This window comes from Leptodactylus fuscus, unplaced genomic scaffold (assembly GCF_031893055.1).
Source record: "Leptodactylus fuscus isolate aLepFus1 unplaced genomic scaffold, aLepFus1.hap2 HAP2_SCAFFOLD_186, whole genome shotgun sequence".
Lineage (NCBI taxonomy): Eukaryota > Metazoa > Chordata > Amphibia > Anura > Leptodactylidae > Leptodactylus > Leptodactylus fuscus.
In genome coordinates this window covers 11,618-32,000 of record NW_027440209.1, presented here as the reverse complement: position 1 = coordinate 32,000, position 20,383 = coordinate 11,618, and the positions used below count along the sequence as shown (strand labels likewise).

Sequence of the window (20,383 nt, the reverse complement as noted above, 5' to 3'; positions counted from 1 at the left end):
TGGGGGATAATACTGTGGTTAGTTGGGGTCTTCGGTGTCGGTCGGGGGGGGGGGCATTTCTATGGTTTGCCACGGGGCCTCGCCATTCCTAGTTACACCACTGAATATGAACATGGAGAAGAGGAGTGACAGTGAATATACGCAGTGGGGACGGCGCTTGGTTAATGTGTCCGGTGTGTGAAATAAATAACAACATTGATAAACTATTATATTTTATTGGAGCAGAGGTATCTGGGAGAGGAGAGCGAGCACTTGTCTCCATGTAGCGGTAATACACGAGGACGGGCTCGGGGTGGTTCTGGTTTTGATATCTGGGAGATCATTTCTGAGGATTGAGAATTCTTCCAATGAAGAAAACGCTTTCAGGCTTGTTCTTAGTGATCAATATAAGAAATGGACGGTTAACTTCAATATAAAGCGGAGGCATGGCAGGTGTGGCCTCACTGGCTGCGGAGGGCGCTCCTTCTGTCCCCGTCTCATCTACACTGAGTACAGCTCTATGGATAGTCTGGGGGGGCTGTGGGGGGAAAAAGCAATCTTATTAAAAGCTTTGTTACTTGGATGGACGGACTATAGGCAGAGAGGTAGAGAGAGACAAAACTCACCTTAGACATCCGTCTATTCGCTTCACCGGTGACACCAGAAAGATCGGCATTATTTGAGAAGACATCTACCATACCTATTCTGATGAATGTTTCTTTAAGGTTGACAGTGGCTGAGATAGAGAATTTGGGGAGGTTTAATTGTACAAACCTGTGTAAAGGGAAAATCAAGAACGTTATGAAGAATAAGTAAAAAGCAGACGCATAGGACAATGTGCACACCTTACATAGCCCCTACAGTCCTATGAAAAAGTTAGTGCCCCCCCTATTAATCTTAATCTTAATTAATTGGACCATTCCTCTTTACAATTCGCGTTCAGTTCAGTTTGATGGACGCCGAGCATGGACAGCCCGCTCTCAAATGATCTGAAAACAAAGATTGTTCCACATAGTTGTTCAGGGGAAGGATACAAAACGTTGTCTCAGAGATTTAACCTGTCAGTTTCCACTGTGAGGAACATAGTAAGGAAATGGAAGACCACAGGGACAGTTCTTGTTAAGCCCAGAAGTGGCAGGCCAAGAAAAATATCAGAAAGGCAGAGAAGAAGAATGGTGAGAACAGTCAATACTGACTACTGAACTGTAAGCATCTCCCACCATGAGCTCCTGACTTTCATCAAAGTAAACCTTGTAATTGAGCTACCTGCAAGACGAAAACCAGGAAATATCGGCTCCATGGAAGACATAACTAAGCGAGACTAAAAACATCCCAAGAGAAAAATGAAATAAGAACAGAAAAAGGATTTTAAAATACAAGAGAAGATTCCTACAGACCTCAGACTGGCTGAATGCAACAGGAACATCACATCTGACCCCAGGATCCCACATCACAGAAGGTAGGGCCATCACTTGGCTAATCCCATAAGCAAGTAGATTATCCCTCAGAAATAAGGAAATCGGGGACACCCTCAGATTTTGGGAACCTGGGAGATTATAATATGGAATTCTTAGATGAACCTAGTATGAGCTCCATAGAACCTAGGACAAGGTCCCAGCACAGCAAGGGGTCAGGCATCCCAGAAGGTGTGAAAATGGCCACAGAGAATGAGGACATTGACTGTTATGCGAAGAGCACTGTCTCTGTACACAGTGGGGGGCAGGCCACTCTACAGATTACATACCCTGATAACATGAGTGCCAATGAAAAGAAAAATGCAAAGAAAGATCTCCTCAAAGCCCATGCTGAGACCCTGTTTGCTGATTACACATCAAACCAAAGAATGACTAACCTCATTATGCACACCGATTATATAAGAGCCTGGCAGCATGCAATATGTGACTGCTACAAGAGTACAACAACAGAAGAGGCAGATACAGGCAAAATAACAATCAGAATAAAAAACCCACAAGGGGCCGGCGAAGTGATTCTCACAATAACCATTTTTAATAATTCAAGGAAGAGAAGATAGGCTTCACCAATATATAGAAAATTCCCAGAAATCAAGAATCAGACACAACTAAAAAGGGGCACAGACACAGGATCACCCACTGACTCAGGTGAATTACCCGTGACATCCCCCAACACTGCCAGTACACAAGCCAGCAAGCCCTCCCCCGACTCCTCACACCTCTCACTAGAGTCCCTCACAGAGATTGTATCCCGGCTGGAGAGAGATTTTACTATCTATAAACACAATTATAACAGAAACTGTAATGTCAACGAACTGTCCAGCACAAATGGCGACACAAAAGCCATCCACAAACTTATCCAGGAAAACACAAATCTGAGAAAAGAGATAGCAGCCTGCCAGCAAGAGAATGTCAAGCTGTGGGATAAAATGACGCAGTGCCTACAAGAAATCACAGAACTAAAGGAAGAGTTATCAGGCCTGAAACTACAGGCACAAGAGATAAGATCTAAGGAAGAGGGGGAGGAAAACACAACAGACTCTGATCAAGGTATCAATAAGCCAGAAATGCCTCACACATCACAAGAAAGCCCAGAACTGCCCATCACCCCAGACATAGAGCCAGAGAGAACCCAAACAACGAGAACCTCAAACCCAGATATAGTCCTGATCATAGACTCCAATGGCAAGTACATTAATACAAGAAAGCTCTTCCCACGGCAAAGAGTCAAGAAAATCCACAGCCCAACCATTGAAAAAGCCAACATTGTCATTTGCAAGCCTTTCTTCACTACCCCGAAACACATTGTCATACACACAGGCACAGAAGATCTCTCTGACCAGCCCCAACAGACAGCGGGCCAACTGGTCCAACTAGCAGAGAAAGCAAAGCAACAGTTCCCAGACAGTAGTATCATCCTGTCATCTCTGCTCCCACGAGAAGACATCTCTGAAGCTACCATCATGGGGATCAACAAAGAGCTGGCGACCAGAATCAGACAAACATCAGGCATCACCCTGGCACAACACCCCTCCATAGATAAGCGTCACCTATATGATGACAAACACCTCAATAAACATGGCGTCAGCCTCCTAGCGAAGGAATTCAAAGACTTAGTGCTCAACAGAGCCCCCGGGCCTAGACAACAAACAAGACAAAGAACCATGGAAATAATACCCGACAACCGCCAATATCCAAGACAGAACCCCCCAAAGATGCCACCTATCAAGAAAAAGCCAACCAGAGCAACCCAGAGCACCGACATAGAGACAATAAAGAGAATAGAGCATGCGGTTACTACAATGGCCACAACAGCAATGCACATAAACCAATACCTGGCCACACTGCAACCAACCAAGAACCCAGCCCGTCCTCTGCAGGACAGCTCATTACAAGGTTTACACACTGAAGATGAAATCACTAACTATCAGTAGTTGGAACATACAAGGGCTGAACGCCTCAGCCTATAGATCTAACCCAAAAGATCCAGACTTCATAGACAGACTAAAAAACATAGACATTCAAATCCTCCTAGAGACATGGACCCGGGCAGATGACGAGTCCCTAACACCCATGGGCTACAAGGAACTCTCAGTGCCCGCCCAGAAAAATAAGACCACCAAACATGGCCGCCACTCAGGAGGCATACTAATATGGTACAAGGAGGAGCTCAAAGAACACGTAAAAGCTACCAAACGTGGAACTAATCACATATGGATAAAAATAAGCAGCTCCATCCTCAGCGACCAGCAGGACATCTATCTCTGTGCAGTATATATGCCCCCACCAGGGTCCCCCTACCACGACCCCGACACTTACGAGGTCCTACAAAGGGAAGCCGTCCACTTCCAACCCAAAGGCAGAGTACTAATATGCGGAGACCTGAATGCAAGGACAGGCACAGAGTTAGACTACCTGCCCCCGGACGACAACCCACATACGCACGGTAGTGAGATCCACCACCCAGAACCCACACAGACAAGAAGAAACAGCCAAGACAGAATTGTCAACAAGAGTGGGAGACAACTGCTGAACATGTGCTGAAGCCTAGGACTGTACATAATAAATGGACGTACCACAGGCGATCCCAGAGGACGCTTCACACTAAACTCTCAAGTGGGCAACAGCGTGGTGGACTATGCCATTACAGACGCAGACCTGTCAGACATTGAAGACTTCACAATCGCACCTGACTCCCATCTATCAGACCACAACCAGATCCTACTATACATGAGAACCAGGAACAAAACACCCACACATGAGCCCCAACAGTCCGGCCTCTACAACCTACCAAGACATTTCAAATGGGCCAACCACCAGGCCATAGAATATACCAACGCAACCAACCGACCCGAAATCAAGACACTGCTCACAAACTTCCATACAAACACCTATCAGCCAGACCAACAAGGAGTCACCAGAGCTGTGAAGGATCTCAAGTACATCCTACAGACCACAGCAGAACTAGCAGGCCTGAAACGAACCAAACCCATAAGACAAACCAACAAACAGTCCCACAAATGGTTCGACAGCGACTGCAGAGCACTACGCCATACCCTAAGAACAGCCTCCAACCAAAAACACAGGGACCCCAACAACAAGGAGGTGAGGGAAGCCTACAGCAATCTATGCAAGCAATACAAGGGCACCCTCAGAGAGAAGAAACAGAGATACCTCTCCCACAAAATCCAGCAACTAGAGGACTCCCTCCAGGACAGCTCATTCTGGGAGACCTGGCACCACATGGGCACAAAGCCCAAGAAAAACTCTCTCCACATCCAAAATGGCAATATCTGGCTCAACTACTTCAGAGGTCTCTACAAAAACATCCCAGAAGAAGAACTAACTCCAGAACAGCAACAGATAATCACCAAACTGAGGGACATGGAGAAAGTCATCAAAGACTTCCAGAACCCTCTGGACTCGCCAATCACCATAAAAGATATACAGGAAAGAATTGTCCTGCTGAAAGGCAAAAAGGCCAGTGGCCCTGACGGCATCCTACCAGAGATGATCAAATACAGCCCTCCAGCAATACACGCGGCACTGGCAAAGCTATTCACCCTCGTGCTCAATGCTGCACACTTCCCCGAAGACTGGAACAAAGGGCTCATAACCCCCATCTACAAGAATGGGGACCAATATGACCCCAACAACTACAGAGGGATCTGCGTCAGCAGCACGCTGGGGAAACTGTTCAACAGCATCATCAATAAAAGAATCCTCACCTTCCTCACACAACACGGGGTCCTCAGCAAGAGCCAAGCAGGGTTCATGCCAAACCACCGCACCACAGACCATATCTACACCCTGCACAGCCTCATCAAGACGCACGTCCACAACACCAGAAGAGGCAAGATATTCGCCTGCTTCGTGGACTTTAAGAAGGCGTTTGATTCAGTATGGCACCCAGGCCTACTCCTAAAACTCCTAGAGAGTGGAATAGGAGGAAGAACGTACGACGTCATCAAGAGCTCCTACACCGGAAACCAGTGCAGTGTGAAGGTGAATGGGAAAAGGACCGCATACTTCCAACAGGCCCGAGGGGTCAGACAAGGCTGTAGCCTGAGCCCAACGCTCTTCAACATCTATATCAATGAACTGGCTACAGCCCTGGAGGCCTCACCAACCTCAGGCCTCACCCTGAACAATCGAGAGGTGAAGTTCCTGCTGTATGCCGATGACCTCCTACTCCTGGCCCCCACCGAGAAAGACCTCCAAGAAAGCCTGTCAGTGCTGGAAAAATTCAGCACCACATGGGCCCTACCCATCAACCAGAAGAAGACCAAAATCATGGTATTTCAGAAGAAGGGCCACAATAAAGCCTCCGCCACCCCACAATTCACACTGAATGGCTCCACACTGGAGAAAACCAACAACTACACCTACCTGGGGCTGGAGCTCAGCCAATCAGGAAGCTTCAAAGCAGCAATAGAAACCCTGAAAGCAAAAGCCTGCAGAACCTTCTACGCCATCAGAAGACAACTGTACCACCTCAAACCACCGGTGAGGGTCTGGCTGAAGATATTTGACGCAGTCATCACCCCGATCCTTCTCTATGGCAGTGAGGTTTGGGGCCCAGCCACCTACCCAGACCAGTCAAAGTGGGATTCCAGCCCAACAGAGAACTTCCACCTGGAGTTCTGCAAATACCTGCTCCATGTCCATCGCAACACCTCCAACATGGCCTGCAGGGCAGAGCTAGGCAGACTCCCCCTATGGCTCACCATACAGAAGAGGGCGCTAGCTTTCCAGGCACACATCCAGGTGAGCAAGCCTGACTCCTACCACCACCAAGCCTGGCTAAGCCACCTGAGCAAACCAGACATTCAACAACCAAACAGCAGCCAACCACCAAACCAAAAACACCAACAGATGATAACCAAGGCCGAAATAAAGGCGACCACAGAGGCAAACAGAGAGCGGTACATTGAAGAATGGAGAAATGAAATAAATAACTCCAAGAAACTCACCGTGTACCAATCCCTACAAAGGGACTACACCATGGCCACCTACCTGGAGAGAATACGCCACCCCAAGCACAGACAGACCCTGAGCCGGTACAGACTGAGCGCCCACAACCTAGAGATAGAGACGGGGCGATACAGGCAGACGTACAAGCCACGGGAGAAGAGACTGTGCCAGCACTGTGACCAGGGGGTCCTAGAAGACGAGACCCACTTCCTGCTACACTGCACCAAATACTCAGCTGTGAGGGCCGTCTACTACCAAAGACTCTCTGCCCACATCCCAGACTTCAGATCTGCAGACGAGAAGAGGAAACTCTACATCCTACTGGGAGAAGAAGAGGCCACTGTGGAGATCGCTGCCCAATACGTGTCCAGCTGTCACCAAACCAGAGGAAGATGAGACTCCATGGACTGTTATATTTATCCCAATACACCCGCCCCGCCCCCACCTCCCCATATAGCAGTCACCAACGAAGAGGAAGACGAGACTCCACGGACTGTTACACCCCAAACCAACCGCCCTGCCCCACCCCACCTCCAACCCCCCCCATATAGCAGTCACCAACGAAGAGGAAGATGAGACTCCATGGACTGTTATAACCCAAACCCCCCCCCCATACCCACCACCCACCCAACCCAACTCCCCCCCCCCCACACACACACTTTACTAGCTTTGGCAATGCCAAATACCTATTCGGACGTGCCAATAAAGCATTTTTTGATTTGATTTGATTTGATTTGACAATCCACAGACCACCTCCAAAGAGCTGCAGCATCATCTTGCTGCAGATGGTGTCACTGTGCATCAGTCAGCAATACAGCACACTTTGCACAAGGAGAAGCTGTATGGGAGAGTGATGAGAAAGAAGCCGTTTCTGCAAGCACGCCACAAACAGAGTCGCCTGAGGTATGTAAAAGACGAAGAACAATGGTACCGCACACTCAACTAAATTATGGTGCTATCAGACAAGGGGTCCTCTGACCCAACGTTACAATAGGAGATAGATGCTGCTACACACAAGGAATTGTGATATGTGACAATTTATAAGGGCAAAAAAGATAACAATGATAACGCCATGAACAAGTCTGATGAGCATACAGGAATATAGTAGCCACTAGATCCACAGTATATGTATAACGTTACAGTCCTTTAGACCTTCATCAGATTAGATCTAGAAATAAAAAATACAGTAGAATGACCATCAATGATAACAGTATAACCGTGCTATATGACATGGCATATCACACAGAGAAACAAGGAAAATGTAAAGAGAGAATATAGCCGACAAACCCAACCAGAACCCAATGGAAGTGTGCCATACGTGGAGGAACACAACAAGGTGTGGGGCAAAACTAAGTGGAGGGGTTGAGGCAAAGTACCAAAGGAGAGCATTAGTAGTGTCCCATAGAGGATGAGGGAAGAGACAACAGGACCCAAACCAAAGGAGAGCATTAGTAGTGTCCCGTAGAGGATGAGGGAAGAGACAACAGGACCCAAACCAAAGGAGAGCATTAGTAGTGTCCCGTAGAGGATGAGGGAAGAGACAACAGGACCCAAACCAAAGGAGAGCATTAGTAGTGTCCCGTAGAGGATGAGGGGAGAGACAACAGGACCCAAACCAAAGGAGAGCATTAGTAGTGTCCCGTAGAGGATGAGGGGAGAGACAAGAGGACCCAAACCAAAGGAGAGCATTAGTAGTGTCCCGTAGAGGATGAGGGAAGAGACAACAGGACCCAAACAAAAGGAGAGCATTAGTAGTGTCCCGTAGAGGATGAGGGAAGAGACAACAGGACCCAAACCAAAGGAGAGCATTAGTAGTGTCCCGTAGAGGATGAGGGGAGAGACAACAGAACCCAAACCAAAGGAGAGCATTAGTAGTGTCCCGTAGAGGATGAGGGAAGAGACAACAGGACCCAAATCAAAGGAGAGCATTAGTAGTGTCCCGTAGAGGATGAGGGGAGAGACAACAGGACCCAAACCAAAGGAGAGCATTATTAGTGTCCCATAAAGGATGAGGGAAGAGACAACAGGACCCAAACCAAAGGAGAGCATTAGTAGTGTCCCATAGAGGATGAGGGAAGAGACAACAGGACTCAACCCCGGTCACAGGTGAGCCACGGCTTGTCATCAACATTTCCTCTACCATCTTAACCCCCCCACAAATTTCCATACTTGGTAAAGGCCTGTCCTTCTGTCCCAGTCAACCACTGGACACGTATACTTTTGAAGATGACCTCTTTCGATTTTTTCAACAACTCCGTCTTAAGGCACACTTTAATAACATCTCCCCTATTGATTCCAACAAAACATCTACTGTTCCGGTTTTCTCCATATCCAACCTAGGTCTGAGAAATAAAAGTTTATACCTACCTCCTAAGAATAAACATCCAGTTGAGACCTACATATCTTTAGTAGAGAGGGACATACGGCACCTGTTACATGATGTGAGTCTAGGGAAATTTAAACAACGGTCTAATATCTCCCATGATGAGCGTCTGGCTCTTAAAGTGCTACAAAACAATGACGATATCATAATAAAACCTGTGGACAAAGTGGCGCCCTGGTGGTTATGAACAAAACAGACTATTTAGAAGAGGTGAAACGCCAACTATCAGACTCAAACACGTACCAATCTCTTTCACGCAATCCCACCCCTCAAATAGCAGCACTCATACAATCTCTACTGGACCATTATCTACATGAGGGAGTCATTGACACCAAGACTGTAGAATATCTGACTAACCATCATCCAATCACCCCGGTATTTTACATATTACCAAAAGTCCACAAGTGTCTTCATAAACCACCTGGAAGACCTATTGTAGCGAGTACAGATTCCATCCTTGCTCCCCTTTCCAAGCTACTTGATAGAATTTTCACCCCCCCCCCTTGTCCGCACCACTACCTCCTTTCTTCTAGAAACCTCACATTTCATGGACACACTTTCCGCTACCTCACCATGCCCTGATAACACTATCTTGGTATCGTGGGATGTCACCAGCTTGTATACGTCCATACAGCACGATAAGGGCATAGCAGCAACTAAACATTTCCTCTTAGCCAATGGCATCTCTGGCAAACAACTTGATTTTTTTCTTGATCTCCTTCACACCATCCTACATAACAACTTCTTCATGTTTGGGGATGACATGTTTTTACAAGTTCGGGGTACCGCCATGGGCTCTAACGTGGCACCCCCCTATGCCAACATATACATGCACATGTTTGAACTCAACTATGTCTATTCACACTGTTTATTCCATCATCATGCAATATACTGGCGTCGCTACATTGACGACATTTTCTGTGTATGGAATGGACCTATAGATTCCTTATTGACCTTTCACAACAGCCTCAACAACATCTACCCAGAACTTCAGTTCACTATTAACCATCACCAGTCCAAATTAAACTTTCTGGATACGTGGGTTCTGAAAGATCACTTGGGGCACATTAGTTTTGACCTATATACGAAACCTATGGATAGGAACAGCCTGTTAGCCTATTCTAGTAAGCAAACACCCAATACCAAGAACTCACTTCCCATCTCACAGTTCAAAAGGGTGCAGCGTATTGTAAGAGATCCCCTAGTCCGTCAGGAATGCCTTGGAGAAATGACCCAACGCTTTAGTGAAAGGGGGTACCCCATGGGTATACTTAGGAAAGCCCCCTCACATGACGATAACACACATTCTATTCCTACAGTCAGACCCAGACTCAAACCAATTCCATTTGTTCAGAAGTATCATCCTCTATCCAATAGAATAAATGGCATTGTGCGTAAACATTGGTCCCTGCTCCACAGATCATTTCCAGATATTGAGGAGTTCAAACATCACCCACTGACAAGTTACAAGAGGGTAAGGAATATTAGGGACACGTTAGTTAGGGTGGACATCGGTAGCACGACTAGTCCCCAGACAATCCTTCTTGTCTACCCCTAAGCGTGGCACTTTCCCGTGCCTGCATTGCATACAGTGTTCTGCTGTAATCAGAGGAGATCGTTTTTTTGCATCCTCACACCGGACATCGCTTCCTGATTCATGACTTTTTCACATGTGATTCATCATTTGTGGTCTATCTGCTAAAGTGTCCCTGCGGCTTATTGTACGTAGGAGTAACCACCCAACACATAAGGGACCGCTTCTCAAAACACAAATCTACGATCAGGAATCACATAGACGCTTTACCGGTGCCTTCACATTTCAGCAAGGCAAGACACAATGTGGCGCAATTACGCTTCCAAGTTATCAAGCATGTTCCACCCTCAACCATATAGCCAAACTTAAACAAAAGGGAATCCACTCTGAACACCACTGAGCCGATGAGGCTCAATCGGGCTTATGATCTGACATACTCGTTTTGACGGAAGTATCTCCGTGCTTTCCCTTCTTCAGGCTGTGGAAGATACTTAAGGAGCCTACTGCATGCTCCAATACGAGGATTGTATTGTGTATTATTCATCAATATATAGCTCCAAGTCGTGTTCTTGGCATATTTTGATACTATTTCTCCATGTACAGGTTGTTTGGCAGAAGGTGATGTGATTTCATTTTTTATCGCTATCTCACTAATAGTGCGTTTCTTTCTTTTTTCAGATGAAATGACATCTCACAGCTAATCCCGGTAGAGAAGAGATATACAGTAGCATAAGCTAGTTATCATAGTCTTCAACATTTATTGAATTCAACACTGTTTTATAAGGGTCGGTTTTTTCATTTTTTTCATTTTCTTCAATTTTTTTTCAATTTTTTTCATTTTTTTATTTTTTTCATCCTTTCTTTCAATTTTTTATTTTATTTTTGTATTTTCCATTTGTCCTACTTTTTCATTTTCTTCATTTTTTTATTTTTCAATTTTTTTTTCAATTTTTTCTTATTTTTATCATGTTTTCATTTCATTAAAGTATTCCACTTTGTATCTCTATGGGGTGTATTTTTTTATCTGCATTCTGTGTGTGTTTCTTGTTTTTACTATTCGTTCCCTCTATCCCTTTCCCTTCTATGTGGCTCCCTTTTCACTTGTCTCTTTGTTTAGCCTTGTCCTTCTTTTCTATTACATCCTTTCTCATCGTTCCCTCTTTGTGACGTATCGCCCCTTTCCGCCCCGGCGTCCGGCCCCACAAGGCGCGAGGACACGGCCCGCACCTCAGCCACCTGGCCACAACCGCTGGCCTACCCGGCCTTCGCCGCAGGCGGAACCCGCGATCGTCTTTTTAACTATACCGTCCTCTCCCACAAACCCAGAGAGAGGACCGGGCCTTATAGGATAATACAAGAAGAGCCTTCTAAAGTTTTAAAGTTTTATTAACCCAAGATGGTTGATACTAGGTCAGCCAGAAATACATATAAAGATATACCCTGGCGGTCACAAGCTTATACGGTTACAGAGAAGGTATGTTACAGTGCAGTGAGATAAAACAGATTAAAGAGATTAAAAGATTAGAAACAGAAACAGTCCTTAGGCACCTGGCGATTCCGCAGCCAACGCATGGTACCCACAAGGCAGGAGGTACAGTCCATTAAAGTCTCTGGTGGGGGCACCGCAGCACCCCCCCCCCCCCCCCACATAGCATATAGCAATAGAGAGAGTTTTTCCATACCGATTTAAAAAGTCCATAGTCCATAAATCCATGATCAGATAGGCGTTACATCATAGTCCTCATAATTCCATAAGTCCATTAGCATTAAAGTAGTATATGGCTTTCCTTCAAAGTCCCTCAGCTGCATGGCAATCTTTGTCTCTCAGCACATGGCCGCTGCTGCCCCGCCCTTCCCCCCAGCAAGGGGGGAGGGGGCCACACACAGAGCCAACTTGCTCACATGTGTCCAGATGAGAAGAGCAAGAACCAAGGAGAACTAGCTCCGCCCCAGGTCACTCTTATATTGACCCTGGGCTCCACCCTGAAATGACATCATCAGGGCTTTCGGACCACCCTCTAGCTTGGCAATCAAATAACTATAAATGGTCATAATTCCTTACCACATGAATATACGGTCAAACAAGTGGCATGTCTTTGCTCACCGAAAGTTTCCCAACACATTGACACCAAACATGATAACTCAATACCCTTTGAGTAACGAGAACTGGGCCTGGGCTCTTAGGCTTAAAGTTTTTGGGTTAAAAACGTGCGTCTCACTACTACACACCGGAAGATCTAATTGTCATAATGGTAGCATCTTTCCCTGGCGCAATATCATCATAAACCTATAACTCTTTGAAGTTTTTCTACCACCTCAACCCGACTCCGCAGAGTCTGGTCACATGTGTTAGAACTTTCAGAGCCAGGATGGCCCCCTGCTAAGAATCAAGGAAGTTAGCACAGATATGTTAATGCCATGCCTAGGGTGAGACAATGGCTTTTGATCTTGGAAACTGGCCACAGATAATTAGTTTTGGCCATTCCTCATAATTCCATACATGGATAATCATATATATAGCTGAGAATCATGATTGTGATCTGATTCATCACACTGATACAATACATAGATAGTTATAGATATAGCTGAGAATCATGATTGAGGGCCGATTCATCACACTCTTATTACCCATTCAGCTGCAGCTTCTACTAGTCTCCTGTACTCTCATATAGTGCATTGCGCATGTGCGATGCCGGTGAAACGCACCGGTGGAACACATACGCACTTCCGGTCACGCTACTTCTGGTCTTCGGCAGACACAATGTGTCTACGGGACACTACTAATGCTCTCCTTTGGTTTGGGTCCTGTTGTCTCTTCCCTCATCCTCTACGGGACACTACTAATGCTCTCCTTTGGTTTGGGTCCTGTTGTCTCTTCCCTCATCCTCTACGGGACACTACTAATGCTCTCCTAATTTCAATCCTGAAATATTACTGTGTCCATCAGTTATTAGATATATCAAACTGAAATGGCTGCTGCAAACACCAAAATATTTAGAACTAAAAATGATTAAGATTAATAGGGGTACCCAAACTTTTTCATAGGACTGTAGATAGATAGATAGATAGATAGATAGATAGATAGATAGGAGATGGATAGATAGATAGATAGATAGATAGATAGATAGATAGATAGATATTATCTTACCTGTTTTTCATTATTTTCTTCCACTTCTGAATTGATTCTTTATTAATCTTCTGTTCTATCTCTGACATCTTCCCATTCTTTGGCTGGATGATGAGAGCACTGACCCCTCCTTTATAGGGTACGGAGACCATTGTGGCCTCGTTGGTTTCGGCCATGTTATACGTTCCTGTTCTGGACATATAAGGCACTTTCACTGTTTTGTTCTCATTGACGTGAAAGTCTCCGTCTTTTGTGTGATTCTCATTAAATGGATGTTCCCATTGTCCTATGAGGGAAAGAAGAGAAGATGAGTTTGTTCTATGGCAGGAGAGTGTCTGTGTCAGATATTGTTTGGTCTATATGAACATGATGAATTCAGTACATTGGGTATATACAGTATATGGCATACAGATGAGATTGGAGACTACTTGCAGACTACTTGAGGAAGCATTTGGCGGTACACATGATTTCTCTGCCTCCTCCCTAGGTGTATGACATTTGCAGATGGGACATTTTGTCATTTTGCACTGTCTGCTTCTGTTTGTTGCGGTGGCTTTTGGCTCCAGGTATTACTGTGATATCATGGCGGCACTATTTATCTATTATGCTCTAAGGGATGGCACAGACTGACCCTGTATCATGGAAAGAAAGCTTGCAAAGATCTTAATCCCTTGCTGGAGTTCTCCATCTTCAGCCACAAGCTGGTAAAGGGGGGGGGGGGGGGTTTATTTTATAAGGGGGGGGACATAATAAGCCTTGTCTTACTGCAGACGGGGCAGAGCAGAGATGTACCAGCATGGCAGACAGTGAGGAGGAGAGACCTGGGACACGTCATGGGACTCACATACAAGACGTCTTTATAGATTCCACAATTGTAAATGTAACAGGAGAAAGAATAAAACCACGAGAAGGAGATGAATGGAAGACGGACTGTGAGATGTTACAATATGTTTGTACTTCTGGGGTGACACACTTACACACCAATACTGAGAGATAAATATTAGTCTTTGTATCATAAAATGTTGTACAATTTTCCAATATATTTTCTGTATCAATGAATCACAGATCTCTGCTTGCTGTCATTACCTGTTTACTTCTATATGATGAACAGTCCATGGTGATATACAGTCTCTGGTCATGTGATATACAGTCCATGGTTATGTGATATACAGTTTGTGGTCATGTGATATACAGTCCGTGGTCATGTGATATACAGTCCGTGGTCATGTGATATACAGTCCGTGGTCATGTGATATACAGTCCGTGGTCATGTGATATACAGTCCGTGGTCATGTGATATACAGTCCATGGTCATGTGATATACAGTCCGTGGTCATGTGATATACAGTCCATGGTCATGTGATATACAGTCCGTGGTCATGTGATATACAGTCCGTGGTCATGTGATATACAGTCCGTGGTCATCTGAGGGACACACAGGTGTACAGCTCATTATAGTCAGAGCACAGTAATCAGACATCAGCCTGGTAACGAGCTGTGCACCTGTGTGTCCATCACATGGCCATGGACTTTATATCACATGACATGAATAAATGCACGGCCGCAAAGTAGCGCGGCGCATACGATCCCCGCTCCCATTGAAATCAATGGGAGCGTGTACGGCCCGCAAAGGGTCCCGCAGCGTCTACGTGCCACATCACGCGGCACGTAACTCCGTGTGAACTCCCCCTTAGACGTCGGAATAGCTTTTAGAAAGTCTATTCGTCTTTAGACGTGGTCTCCGCGGCGCCGTTCCTTAGAAATACAGTTTTTTACTGGTATTCCAATGAGTTCTCTCTCAGCAATGGGGGCGGGACCCAGCGCTCAAACAGCAATGGGGGCGTCCCCACTGCTGCCTGAGATCTCTCTCCAGCGACTCCTCCATCTTCACCTGCATCCTCCTCTTCTCTGTCGTCTTCCTTCTTCGTCAGCTCCAACGCCTGCACAGTCGGCTCTGCTAGCGAGGCACTAGTAGAGCCGACTGCACATGCCAGCCGCAATTGTGCGCACACGCAGTACGCTCCTCGAAGTCTTCACCAAACAGAGTGTACTGCGTATGTTCAGTAAGGTCTGTACAGACCTCTGATGTGCGAGTGAAGTCACGCAGGCTTCGGAGGGTCTGTATAGACCTTACTGAGCATGCGCAGTACACTCTGTTCGGTGAAGACTTAGAGGAGTGTACTGTGCATGCGCGGAATTGCGGCTGGCATGTGCAGTCGGCTCTACTATTGTCTCGCTGGCAGAGCCGACTGCACAGGTGTTGGAGCTGACGCAGAAGGAAGACGACAGAGAAGGGGAGAATGCAGGTGAAGAAGAAAGCGTCGCTGGAGAGAGATCTCGGGCAGCGGTGGGGATGCCCCCATTGCTGTTTGAGTGCTGGGTCCCGCCCCCATTGCTGAGAGAGAACTCATTAGCATACCGGTAAAAACCGGGATTTCTAAGGAACGGCGCCGCGGAGACCACGTCTAAAGGTAAGAGACGAATAGCCTTCCTAAAGGCTATTCCAATGCCTAAAGCAGAAAAACCAGCGATTTAGCGGTAGAATCCCTTTAAAGCAAAGCCCTGCGGAGTGCGATAGGCGGCAGAATCTGCATTAACCCCGTGTGGTGTGCTACGTGTTACAAATTCCCGGGTTACCTCTGAAGTAAATGTAATTGACGAGGACAAAGCTGGCACCCTGGTCTACACCGTCCATCAAGTCCGTGATCTGGCCATTGCTCTTCTTCTCCACGTAACTGTTGATCTGATTTTTTGCTTCGTCTTCATTTTTGAAATCCGTAGAAAACACCTCGGAGTGGTGGAGCCTCTTGGCTTCCTCTAAGAATGACTGGAGGATCTTGAGCTTCTTGGAAACAAAGAGAGCATTCCCACTACTGAGCTGTAAGTCGCTCTCTGCACCACTCAGGAGATTCTGGAGATGGGGATGAATTTCTTGTTCTGAAACCTCGGAAGTGTTATAACCGAGCCCTTGAATGATCTGGGACTTGGAGCGACCTCTTGTGGCCAGTAACAGCAAACCAAGCGCATTAGGGATACTGGCAGGGGAGAGGACAATGTTTTCAGAGGCATGACCCAGAGCAAACCGCCGATACAGGTCAAAGGAAAAATTAGAAGTGGATGGAGCTTGGAGCTTGTGGTAGGACAAGGACTCCTTCTGAGGATGGGGAGGATTCTTGCCACGGGTTTCCCTTTTCTTACGATGGCCGCCTTTGTCATCATCTTTGTCATGTTTATGTTTGCCATCAGCAAAGGCCAATGCAAAGATCACGGCTACGCCCAAGAACAAGATGACCCTCATGTCTCTAGATGGGGAAAAAAAACAAAAAACACAAGAATTTAGATGCTGCTGAATATTACTGCCATCATCCTTACACGAGTATCTACAGGAAGAAGGCGGTTACCTAATACATTACATTTCACTATACTAATAAAGGTCTTGTCCAAGATTATAGAATACAGATGTAGCAAAGCTAAGCAGCACTTCTGCAAATGGTGAAACCGCTGCAGCCTGATCTCTTATGACGGAAAACAAAAATATCATTGCAAACTGTTCTTACAAAGGCTTTTCAAAGGATTTAGCTGTTTTCTGTTCTAACATGTCAGGCTGCAGCAGATTCACCATTTGCAGAAGTTCAGGTGAGCTCTGCTACATCTGCATAGATATCAATTACATAGTCACATAGATAGATGGCAGAAAAACATTATCCTTCAGAAAATGCACCATACATGGGTCTGGCACTGCAGCAAATATCAGACATCATTAACGACCATGACCAGTGGCGTAAGTAGGAATGGCGGGGCCTCGTAGCAAACTTTTGACATTGTCCCCCCCCCCACATCACCGACCGACGGTGAAAACCTCGAACAAATGATCCCTACCGCCACACCCCCCTCCCCATGCGCATTTCTGTGCATACTATAATACCCCAAAGTGGCCCCTATACACAGTATTATGTCCCATAGTGGCTCCTGCACACAGTATTATCCCCCATAGTGGCCCCTGCACACAGTATTATACCCCATAGTGGCCCCTGCACACAGTATTATCCCCCATAGTGACCCCTGCACACAGTATTATCCCCCATAGTGGCCCCTACACACAGTATTATACCCCATAGTGGCCCCTGCACACAGTATTATACCCCATAGTGGCCCCTGCACACAGTATTATCCCCCATAGTGGCCCCTGCAAACAGTATTATGTCCCATAGTGGCCCCTGCACACAGTATTATGTCCCATAGTGGCCCCTGCACACAGTATTATCCCCCATAGTGGCCCCTGCACACAGTATTATGTCCCATAGTGGCCCCTGCACACAGTATTATGTCCCATAGTGGCCCCTGCACACAGTATTATGTCCCATAGTGGCCCCTGCACACAGTATTATGTCCCATAGTGGCCCCTACACACAGTATTATACCCCATAGTGGCCCCTGCACACAGTATTATGTCCCATAGTGGCTCCTGCACACAGTATTATGTCCCATAGTGGCCCCTGCACACAGTATTATGTCCTTAGTGTCCCCTGCACACAGTATTATGTCCCATAGTGGTCCCTGCACACAGTATTATACCCCATAGTGGCCCCTACACACAGTATTATGCCCCATAGTGGCCCCTACAAACAGTATTATGTCCCATAGTGGCCCCTGCACACAGTATTATCCCCCATAGTGGCCCCTACACACAGTATTATGCCCCATAGTGGCCCCTACACACAGTATTATGTCCCATAGTGGCCCCTACACACAGTATTATGCCCCATAGTGGCCCCTACACACAGTATTATGTCCCATAGTGGCTCCTGCACACAGTATTATCCCCCATAGTGGCCCCTGCACACAGTATTATGTCCCATAGTGGCTCCTGCACACAGTATTATGTCCCATAGTGGCCCCTGCACACAGTATTATGTCCCATAGTGGCCCCTGCACACAGTATTGTGTCCCATAGTGGCCCCTACACACAGTATTATACCCCATAGTGGCCCCTGCACACAGTATTATGTCCCATAGTGGCTCCTGCACACAGTATTATGTCCCATAGTGGCCCCTGCACACAGTATTATGTCCTTAGTGTCCCCTGCACACAGTATTATGTCCCATAGTGGTCCCTGCACACAGTATTATACCCCATAGTGGCCCCTACACACAGTATTATGCCCCATAGTGGCCCCTACAAACAGTATTATGTCCCATAGTGGCCCCTGCACACAGTATTATCCCCCATAGTGGCCCCTACACACAGTATTATGCCCCATAGTGGCCCCTACACACAGTATTATGTCCCATAGTGGCCCCTACACACAGTATTATGCCCCATAGTGGCCCCTACACACAGTATTATGTCCCATAGTGGCTCCTGCACACAGTATTATCCCCCATAGTGGCCCCTGCACACAGTATTATGTCCCATAGTGGCTCCTGCACACAGTATTATGTCCCATAGTGGCCCCTGCACACAGTATTATGTCCCATAGTGGCCCCTGCACACAGTATTATGCCCCATAGTGGCCCCTGCACACAGTATTATGTCCCATAGTGGCCCCTGCACACAGTATTATCCCCCATAGTGACCCCTGCACACAGTATTATACCCCATAGTGGCCCCTGCACACAGTATTATGTCCCATAGTGGCTCCTGCACACAGTATTATGTCCCATAGTGGCCCCTGCACACAGTATTATGTCCCATAGTGGCCCCTGCACACAGTATTATGTCCCATAGTGACCCCTGCACACAGTATTATCCCCCATAGTGACCCCTGCACACAGTATTATCCCCCATAGTGGCCCCTACACACAGTATTATACCCCATAGTGGCCCCTGCACACAGTATTATACCCCATAGTGGCCCCTGCACACAGTATTATCCCCCATAGTGGCCCCTGCAAACAGTATTATGTCCCATAGTGGCCCCTGCACACAGTATTATGTCCCATAGTGGCCCCTGCACACAGTATTATCCCCCATAGTGGCCCCTGCACACAGTATTATGTCCCATAGTGGCCCCTGCACACAGTATTATGTCCCATAGTGGCCCCTGCACACAGTATTATGTCCCATAGTGGCCCCTGCAAACAGTATTATGTCCCATAGTGGCCCCTACACACAGTATTATACCCCATAGTGGCCCCTGCACACAGTATTATGTCCCATAGTGGCTCCTGCACACAGTATTATGTCCTTAGTGTCCCCTGCACACAGGATTATGTCCCATAGTGGTCCCTGCACACAGTATTATACCCCATAGTGGCTCCTGCACACAGTATTATCCCCCATAGTGACCCCTACAAACAGTATTATGTCCCATAGTGGCCCCTGCACACAGTATTATCCCCCATAGTGGCCCCTACACACAGTATTATGCCCCATAGTGGCCCCTACACACAGTATTATGTCCCATAGTGGCCCCTGCACACAGTATTATCCCCCATAGTGACCCCTACACACAGTATTATGCCCCATAGTGGCCCCTGCACACAGTATTATCCCCCATAGTGGCCCCTACACACAGTATTATGTCCCATAGTGGCCCCTACACACAGTATTATGTCCCATAGTGGCCCCTACACACAGTATTATGTCCCATAGTGGCCCCTACACACAGTATTATCCCCCATAGTGGCCCCTACACACAGTATTATCCCCCATAGTGACCCCTACACACAGTATTATGCCCCATAGTGGCCCCTGCACACAGTATTATCCCCCATAGTGGCCCCTACACACAGTATTATACCCCATAGTGGCCCCTGCACACAGTATTATCCCCCATAGTGGCCCCTGCAAACAGTATTATGTCCCATAGTGGCCCCTGCACACAGTATTATGTCCCATAGTGGCCCCTACACACAGTATTATCCCCCATAGTGGCCCCTGCAAACAGTACTATGTCCCATAGTGGCCCCTG

General features: G+C 46.8%; 1 protein-coding gene across 1 annotated transcript; it reads right to left on the bottom strand.

Annotated features, from left to right (window-relative positions):
- Window positions 1–319: 319 nt before the first annotated feature.
- LOC142187313 (alpha-1-antitrypsin-like) lies at window positions 320–16,767 on the bottom strand. Its single transcript, XM_075261536.1, has 4 exons — window positions 16,107–16,767; window positions 13,491–13,755; window positions 606–753; window positions 320–508 (listed from the first exon to the last, which is right to left on the bottom strand). The coding sequence occupies exons 1-4, from the start codon at window positions 16,765–16,767 to the stop codon at window positions 320–322; spliced, it is 1,263 nt and encodes a 420-aa protein (XP_075117637.1).
- Between the last annotated feature and the right edge of the window lie 3,616 nt (window positions 16,768–20,383).

Bases quoted from the DNA above. Each gene is read 5' to 3' on its own strand.
- LOC142187313 (XM_075261536.1), bottom strand. From the start codon at position 16,767: ATGAGGGTCATCTTGTTCTTGGGCGTAGCCGTGATCTTTGCATTGGCC. The intron at 754-13,490 runs GTAAGATAATAT...CCCTTTACACAG, and splicing joins AAGAAAATAATGAAAAACAG to GTTTGTACAATTAAACCTCC. The intron at 509-605 runs GTGAGTTTTGTC...CAGCCCCCCCAG, and splicing joins CGAATAGACGGATGTCTAAG to ACTATCCATAGAGCTGTACT.